The sequence below is a fragment of the Pipra filicauda genome, unplaced genomic scaffold (genome assembly GCF_003945595.2).
Source record: "Pipra filicauda isolate LSUMZ 115617 unplaced genomic scaffold, ASM394559v2 scaffold1527_size10578_pilon, whole genome shotgun sequence".
Classification (NCBI taxonomy): domain Eukaryota; kingdom Metazoa; phylum Chordata; class Aves; order Passeriformes; family Pipridae; genus Pipra; species Pipra filicauda.
Window position 1 is genome coordinate 1 of NW_024104015.1, and position 9,166 is coordinate 9,166.

General features: G+C 70.1%; 1 protein-coding gene across 2 annotated transcripts; it reads right to left on the minus strand.

Annotated features, from left to right (window-relative positions):
* Positions 1 to 2,812: 2,812 nt before the first annotated feature.
* Positions 2,813 to 7,483, minus strand: MECP2 (methyl-CpG binding protein 2). 2 transcript variants are annotated; one of them, XM_027740826.2, is made up of 3 exons: positions 4,398 to 7,483; positions 3,954 to 4,295; positions 2,813 to 3,839 (listed from the first exon to the last, which is right to left on the minus strand). In XM_027740826.2, the coding sequence occupies exons 1-3, from the start codon at positions 4,796 to 4,798 to the stop codon at positions 3,158 to 3,160; spliced, it is 1,425 nt and encodes a 474-aa protein (XP_027596627.1). In that variant the 5' UTR covers positions 4,799 to 7,483; the 3' UTR covers positions 2,813 to 3,157. The 2 variants fall into 2 exon arrangements, with proteins under 2 accessions (XP_027596627.1, XP_027596626.1); XM_027740825.2 differs by having other exon boundaries at positions 2,813 to 4,295.
* Between the last annotated feature and the right edge of the window lie 1,683 nt (positions 7,484 to 9,166).

Here is a 9,166-nt window from a genome sequence, read left to right on the forward strand (position 1 = left end):
AGCCCAAGAGCACGGGAGGCCGAGGTGGCTCCGGGGGGATGTGGGGGGGTCCTGGGGATGGGGGGTCTGGGGGCTCTGGGGAATGGGGGGGGGGCTGAGGGTCCCCAGGGGGTGTCACGACCGAGCCAAAGAACCGTCGGAGGTGGGGGGTGGGTCTGGAGCGATTCTGGGGGGTCCCTGGGGGGTCTCAGGACCCCGGGGATGGGTCAAAGAAGCACCAGGGGCTGAGGCGGGTCTGGGGGGGACTCTGGGGGTCCCCGGGGGGGTCTCAGGACTGAGCCAAAGAAACACTGGAGGCCAAAGTGGGTCTGGGTGGTCTCAGGACCCCGGGGGGGTCCCGGGGCTGATGCAAAGAGGGGCAGGAGGCCGAGGTGGGTCTGGGGGGATTTGGGGGGGCCTGGGGGTCCCCGGGGAGGTCCCGAGGCTGACAAAAGAGGGGCGGGAGGCCAAGGTGGGTCTGGGGGTCCCTGGGGGGGGGTCCCTGGGCCAATCAAAGAGGTGCAGGAGGCCAAGGTGGGTCTGGGGGGATTTGGGGGGGGTCCCTGGGGGGGTCCCTGGGCCAATCAAAGAGGTGCAGGAGGCCAAGGTGGGGTCTGGGGAGTTGTTGGGGGTCCCTGGGCCAATCAAAGAGGTGCAGGAGGCCAAGGTGGGTCTGGGGGGATTCGGGGGGCTCTGGGGGTCCCCGGGGGGGTCTCGGGGCCGATGAAAGAGGCGCAGGAGGCCGAGGGGGGTCTGGGGGGATTCGGGGGTCCCTGGGGGGGTCCCGGGGCCCATCAAAGAGGTGCAGGAGGCCAAGGTGGGTCTGGGGGGATTTGGGGGGGGTCCCTGGGGGTCCTGGGCCAATCAAAGAGGCGCGGGAGGCCGAGGTGGGTCTGGGGGGATTTGGGGGGCTCTGGGGGTCCCCGGGGGGGTCCCGGGGCCGATGAAAGAGGCGCGGGAGGCCGAGGTGGGTTACACAGATTTATAATCGCTGGATCACGCGCAGCAGCAGCAGCAGCAGCACAGACACAGACCCGGGGGGGGGCCGGGGGGGGGGCGGCGCCGCGGGACCCCCGAAACAACCGACACCGAGGGGCTTCTCCGGAACTTTATAAGGCAAAACGTCTCCGCGTGACTCGAGAGAATAAATAGGTGCGGGGGGGCCCCCTCCCCCTCCCCCCCCCGCGCGGCGCCCCCACGAGCCCCTCCCCCCCCCTCGGGACGAGCCCCCCCCTCCCCCCGGGTTTGCTCTGTCCGGGCCGCCCCTCCCCCCCCGTTATTGCCATGAGGAGCCGGGTGGGGGAGGGCACCCCCGGGGGGGGTTGGAAGAACGGGGGGGGGCGCGGGGGGGGACACCCGGGAGTGACCCCTCCCCCCCCCCCCCGGGCAGGTAAAGTGCAGGACGGGGACCCCTCCCCTCCCCCCCCCGGGACGGGACACGTGGGTGGTGGGGGAGGGGTGGGCGGGGGGCGGGGACTGAGATCGGACCCCCCCCCCCCCGGCAAAGGGATCCCCCCCACCTGTGCTCGCTCCTGATTGGCTGCAGACCAGACCCCTCCCCTACTCAAGCTCACTCCTGATTGGCTGCAGACCAGACCCCTCCCCTGCAATCCTCATTTCTGATTGGCTCCAAACCAGATCCCTGCCCTGTCCACGCTCGCTCCTGATTGGCTGCAGACCAGATCCCTCCCACACAACGCTTGCTCCTGATTGGCTGCAGACCAGACCCCTCCCCTACTCAAACTCGCTCCTGATTGGTTCTGGAACAGATCCCTCCCCTGCAATGCTCAATCCTGATTGGCTCCAAACCAGGTCCCTGCCCTGTCCACGCTCGCTCCTGATTGGCCCCAGACCAGATCCCTCCCCAATCCAACACCGCTCCCGATTGGCTCCACACCGGACCCCGCCCACACCTGCAGCCTCTCCTGATTGGCTGTGACTGGATCCCGCCCCAAGGCAGAGCGACCCCCCATTGGATGGGGGCCGGCCCCGCCCCTCCAGTCCAGAGCCACTCCCGACTGGAATGTGGCCGGATCCCACCTCGACCTGGAGTCGCTCCTGGGACTGGATCCAGCCCCGCCCCCGCAGGATCCCGGCCCCGCCCCCAGCTCCTGATTGGACAGTGTCCAACCCGCTGTGATCCCTGATTGGCTCCAGACTCGATCCCACCTCAATCCAGGGGGATCCGGCATCGCCCCCACCCCCTTCTTTGTCCCCCCCCCATTGCTCTGGCACCGGATCCCCCCCCGCCACCGCGGCTCCCCATTGGCTGCAGACCCGGCCCCGCCTCTGTGCTGAGTCACTCCTGATTGGCCCGAGACCTGGCCCCGCCCTCCCGAGCGCTGCTCCTGATTGGCTCCTGACCAGATCCCGCTTCAACAGAGACACCCTGATTGGCCAAAGTCCAGGTCCCACCCCCTCCTGAGCGCTGCTTCTGATTGGCTTGAGACCAGATCCTGCCCCTCCTGATTGGCCTGAGACCTGCTCCCTCCTGATTGGCTCCACACCCGATCCCAAACGAACTGAGAGCTGCTGATTGGCTCGAAATCAGACCCCAACTCAACCGAGTCGCTCCTGATTGGCTCGAGACCGGATCCCGCCCCTCCTGATTGGCTCAGCGCTGGATCCCAGCCCAACTCAAAGCTGCCCCTGATTGGTTCTCAGACCAGACCCCGCCCCACCACGCCGCCCCTCCTGATTGGCTCCACGCTGGATCCCGGCCGCTCCCGATTGGCCGCAGCCTCGCTCCCGCCCCCCTCGGCAGCGCCGCTCCCCATTGGACGGTGGCCGGATCCCGGCCCCGCCCCCGCCGCTCCCCCCTCCTTAGTGCAAATGGTTCCCACGGGCGGAAAACGCGGATCGGAACTGGAAGAACGAGAAAAGCGGCGCCGGGAGGGGGGGGGAAGACGTGACCCCCGACCCCCCCCCCCAACCACCCCACACCCCCTGCCCGGCCTCGGGGGGGCCCAGATGAAACCCCCCCACCCCCCTTTTCAGAGCCCAAAGTGCAAAGTGGGGGGTCCCGCGGCCCTCGCTGTGCTTGTCGGTAATAAAAACTGGGGGGGGGGGGCGGTCGGGGGTGGGATGGGGGGGCCGCGCTGCCCTCGGGGGGGGAGGGGCCGGGGGGGGGCCCGTCCGTGCGTCCGTCGGTCCGTCCGTCCGTGCGGCGACGTCACAGTCAGCTGACCCGCTCGGGCACAGGCGTCCGCGTGTCGACGGGCTCGTCGCGGGCCGGGGGGGGCCGCGGCACGGCCGCGCTGGGGGGGGGCGGCGCCGACGAGGACGAGGAGGACGAGGAGGAGGAAGAGGAGGAGGAGGAGGAGGAGGAGGAGGAGGAGGAGGCAGAGTCTTTGTGCTCGGGCTCCCCTCGGTGTTTGTAGGGCGCCGGGGGGGGCGGCGGTGGCGGCGGGGGGGGCTGAGTCTTAGGGGGCTCCTTGGCGCAGCCGTCGGGGGCCGCGGGGCCCCCCCTCTGCTCCGCGCACCCCGTCCCGCTCAAGTCCTGGGGGGGCGGCGGCGGGGGCGGCGCCGGGGGGGGGGCGGCGCTGGCGCTGTCCTTGGGGGGCTCGGGGGGCGGCGGCGGCGGGGGCGGCGTCGGAGGGGGGGGCGGCGCCGGGGGGGCCCCGCGGCCCTTGGGACTCCCCTCCTTGCTGCGCCGGCCGGGGCTGCGGGCGCTGCGGGGACCCCGCGGCCCGGGGGGGGTCGGGGGGGGTCGCGCCGAAGCCGCCGTGGCCGAAGCCGCCGCGGCCGACTCCAGCGCTGCCGTCGTCTCCCTCGTCTTCCTCTTCTTGATGGGCAGCACCGTCTCCTGCACGGCGGGGGGGGTCGCCGCCTTCTTGTCGGGGCCGCCGGGCCCCCCCGGCCCCGCGGCGCCCGCGGGTTTGCGGCCGCGTTTCTTGGGCGCGGCCGGGCTGTCGGGCTCGGCGCGGCGCTTACGGCCCGGCCGCCGCGGGGCCGGGGGGGCGGCGGGGCCCGGCTGCCCCGGCGAGAACGGCATCTTCACCAGCAGCTTCCCGGGGGGCTTCTCCAGCGCCCGCTTGGCTTGGCCGCCCCCCCCTTCGGCCACCGGAGCCGCCGCCACCGCCGCTGCCGCCGCCTTGGGCCGGGAGCCGCCGCTGCCCTTGGGCCGCCCCCGGCCGCGGCCCGTCCCGGGGCCCTTGGGCGATTTGGGTTTCTTGGGGGGTCGCTGCTCGCGGCGCGAGGGGCTCCCGCGCCCCGTCACCGTGAAGTCGAAGTCGTTGGGGTCCAGCGACGTGTCCCCCACCTTCTCGAAGTAGGCGATCAGCTCCACCTTGGAGCGGAAGGCTTTTCCCTGCGGGCTGGGGAGGGAAAGGGACCGTCAGCACCGGCCGGCGGGACCCTTCCCCCCCCCCGGCCCTCGACCCCCCTCCCCGAGCCCCCCCCTTCCCCCCGGCACTCACTTGATCAGGTAGACGTCGTACTTGCCGGCCGAGCGCCCCGACTTGCGCTGCTTGAGCTTGCGGGTCCAGCCCTCGGGCAGCGTGGGGTCGTCGTACATGGGCCCGCGGTCGCGGATGATGGAGCGGCGCTGCTTGGGCGACGCCGACGCCTCGGGGGCCGCGGGGGCCGCCCCGGCCCCCTCCGAGCTCTCGGCCTTGCCGGCCTCGGCGGGCTCGGCCGCGGGCTGCGCCGGCTCCGGCTCCTTCCGCTCCTTCTTCACCTTCTTGGCCTTGGGCGGCCGCTGCAGGTTCTCCTCGGCCTTCTCCTCGCTGCGGGGAGAGAGGGGGGTCAGGGGTGGGCACGCGGACAGAGGGACACACGGACACGGCTCCTGGACACAGCACGGGTCAGGGGTGGGCATGTGGACAGAGGGACACACGGACACGGCTCCTGGACACAGCACGGGTCAGGGGTGGGTGTATGGACACAGGGACACACGGACACAGCTCCTGGACACAGCACGGGTCAGGGGTGGGCACACGGACACAGGGACACACGGACACGGCTCCTGGACACAGCACGGGTCAGGGGTGGGTATGTGGACAGAGGGACACACGGACACGGCTCCTGGACACAGCACGGGTCAGTGGTGGGCACACGGACACAGGGACACACGGACACAGCTCCTGGACACAGCACGGGTCAGGGGTGGGCACACGGACACAGGGACACACGGACACGGCTCCTGGACACAGCACGGGTCAGGGGTGGGCATGTGGACAGAGGGACACACGGACACGGCTCCTGGACACAGCACGGGTCAGGGGTGGGCACGCGGACAGAGGGACACACGGACACGGCTCCTGGACACAGCACGGGTCAGGGGTGGGCACACGGACACAGGGACACACGGACACGGCTCCTGGACACAGCACGGGTCAGTGGTGGGTACATGGACAGAGGGACACACGGACACGGCCCCTGGACACAGCACGGGTCAGTGGTGGGCACGTGGACACAGGGACACACGGACACGGCTCCTGGACACAGCACGGGTCAGGGGTGGGCACACGGACACAGGGACACACGGACACAGCTCCTGGACACAGCACGGGTCAGGGGTGGGTGTATGGACACAGGGACACACGGACACGGCTCCTGGACACAGCACGGGTCAGGGATGGGCACACGGACACAGGGACACACGGACACGGCCCCTGGACACAGCACGGGTCAGGGGTGGGTATGTGGACAGAGGGACACACGGACACGGCCCCTGGACACAGCACGGGTCAGGGGTGGGCACGCGGACAGAGGGACACACGGACACGGCTCCTGGACACAGCACGGGTCAGGGGTGGGCATGTGGACAGAGGGACACACGGACACGGCTCCTGGACACAGCACGGGTCAGGGGTGGGTATGTGGACAGAGGGACACATGGACAAGGCCCCTGGACACAGCACGGGTCAGGGATGGGCACACGGACACAGGGACACACGGACACGGCCCCTGGACACAGCACGGGTCAGGGGTGGGTATGTGGACAGAGGGACACACGGACACAGCTCCTGGACACAGCACGGGTCAGGGATGGGCACACGGACACAGGGACACACGGACATGGCCCCTGGACACAGCACGGGTCAGGGGTGGGCACACGGATTCATGGACACGGCCCCACGGGACCCTGGGCACAGAGTGGGTCAGTGCCGGACAGACGGACACCGACAGACACCGACAGACATGGCCCTGATGCTTCTCGGACTGACGGACAGATGGACAGGGCCCTGCAGGTCTCTGGGCACAGAGCAGGTCAGTGCTGGACACACGGACACCGACGGACACACGGACACGGCCCCACAGGTCTCTGGACACACGGACGCGGCCCCAGCACCCCGGTCAGTGCCGGACACACGGACACCGACGGACACACGGACACGGCCCCACAGGTCTCTGGACACACGGACGCGGCCCCAGCACCCCGGTCAGTGCCGGACACACGGACACCGATGGACACACGGACACGGCCCCACAGGTCTCTGGACACACGGACGCGGCCCCAGCACCCCGGTCAGTGCCGGACACACGGACACCGACGGACACACGGACACGGCCCCACGGCTTCCTGGACACAGGGATGGGTCAGCACCGGCACCAACGGACAGACGGACAAGGCCCTGAAGGTCTATGGACACAGAGCGGGTCAGTGCTGGACACTGACGGACACACGGACACGGCCCCAGTCAGTGCCGGACACACGGACACCAATGGACACACGGACACGGCCCCAGTCAGTGCCGGACACACAGACACTGATGGACACACGGACACGGCCCCAGTCAGTGCCGGACACACAGACACTGATGGACACACAGACCCAGTCCTACGGCTCCCTGGACACCAGGTGGGTCAGTGCCGGACACACGGACACTGATGGACACATGGACACGGTCCTGCTGCTCCTCGGACTGACGGACAGACAGACATGGCCCTGCAGGTCCCTGGACACAGAGCGGTCAGTGCTGGACACACGGACACCAACGGACACACGGATACAACCCCAGTCAGTGCCAGACACACGGACACTGAGGGACACACGGACACGGCCCGTGGCTCCCTGGACACAGAGTGGGTCAGTGCCGGACACACGGACACCGACGGACACACGGACACGGCCCACGGCTCCCTGGACACCAGGTGGGTCAGTGCTGGACACACGGACACCGACAGACACACGGACACCGACGGACACACAGACACGGCCCACGGCTCCCTGGACACCAGGTGGGCCAGTGCCGGACACACGGACACCGATGGACACACGGACACTGCTGGACACACAGACACCACTGGAAACACAGACCCAGTCCCTCGGCTCCCTGGACACCCGGTGGGTCAGTGCCGGACACACGGACGCCGATGGACACACGGACACCGACAGACACACAGACCCAGTCCCTCGGCTCCCTGGACACCCGGTGGGTCAGTGCCGGACACACGGACACCGATGGACACACAGACACCGACAGACACACAGACTCAGTCCCATGGCCCCCTGGACACCAGGTAGGTCAGTGCCGGACACACGGACACCGCTGGACACACAGACTCAGTCCCATGGCCCCCTGGACACCAGGTAGGTCAGTGCCGGACACACGGACACCGCTGGACACACGGACACAGCCCCACGGCTCCCTGGACACAGAGTGGGTCAGTGCCGGACACACGGACACCGACGGACACACAGACACGGCCCACAGCTCCCTGGACACCAGGTGGGTCAGTGCTGGACACACGGACACCGATGGACACACGGACACCGAGGGACACACGGACACGGCCCGTGGCTCCCTGGACACCAGGTGGGTCAGTGCCGGACACACGGACACCGCTGGACACATGGACACGGCCCGTGGCTCCCTGGACACCAGGTGGGTCAGTGCCGGACACACGGACACCACTGGACACATGGACACGGCCCGTGGCTCCCTGGACACCAGGTGGGTCAGTGCCGGACACACGGACACCGCTGGACACATGGACACCGCTGGAAACACAGACCCAGTCCCTCGGCTCCCTGGACACCCGGTGGGTCAGTGCCGGACACACGGACACCGATGGACACACGGACACTGCTGGACACACGGACACCGCTGGACACACAGACCCAGTCCCTCGGCTCCCTGGACACCCGGTGGGTCAGTGCCGGACACACGGACACCGATGGACACACAGACACGGCCCACGGCTCCCTGGACACCAGGTGGGTCAGTGCTGGACACACGGACACCGTTGGACACATGGACACGGCCCGTGGCTCCCTGGACACCAGGTGGGTCAGTGCCGGACACACGGACACCGCTGGACACACGGACACTGCCAGGCCGGCGGTGCCGGAACGGGGAGAAACGGGGCAGGATCGGGCAAAGTGCGGGAAGGGACCGGCCCGGCCCGGAGGGAAGGGAGGAGGAGGAGGAGGAGGAGGAGGAGGAGGAGGAGGAGGAAGGAGGGGATGGCCCCGTGTCGGGCGGGAATTACGGCTGTGCCGGGAAAACATCCCGGGCTCGGGATAAAAGATCCCCGTGGGGGGACGGGGGGGGGGCACAGGAGGGGCCTGACACCCCCAAACCCCCCCTGAGGCCTCGTCCGGCAGCTCCGTGTCCCCCAGAAACAGCCCCGGGGGGGTCGGGGGGGTCCCTGCCGAGGGGCTCGGGGGGTCCCAGGAGGTCCCCGGGGGTCCCTGCCGAGGGGCTCGGGGGGTCCCAGGGGGTCCCTGCTGAGGGGCTCAGGGGGTCCCCGAGGGTCCCAGGGGGTCCCTGCCGAGGGGCTCAGGGGGTCCCCGAGGGTCCCAGGGGGTCCCTGCCGAGGGGCTCGGGGGGTCCCAGGGGGTCCCGGGGGTCCCTCCCGAGGGCTCGGTGGTTCCCAGGGTTCCCCGTGGTCCCGGACTAGGTGCTCGGGTGTCCCAGGGGTTCCCCAGGGTGTCCCTGCCGAGGGGATCGGGGTCCCCAGGGGTCCCAGGGGTCCTTCCGAGGGGATCGGGGGTCCCAGGTTGTCCAAGGGGGGCCCTGCCGAGTGTCTCGGGTCCCCAGGTGTCCCAGGGTTGCCCCTGGCCGAGGGTCTCGGGGGGTCCCGGGGTCCCGGGGGGGTCCCTGGCGAGGCTCGGGGGGTCCCCTGGGGTCCCGGGGGTCCCTGCCGAGGGGCTCGGGGGTCCCCAGGGGGTCCCCTTGGTTCCCCTGGGTGTTGCCCGGCTCGTGGTGTCACGGGGGGCTCAGCTCTGGTGGTCAAC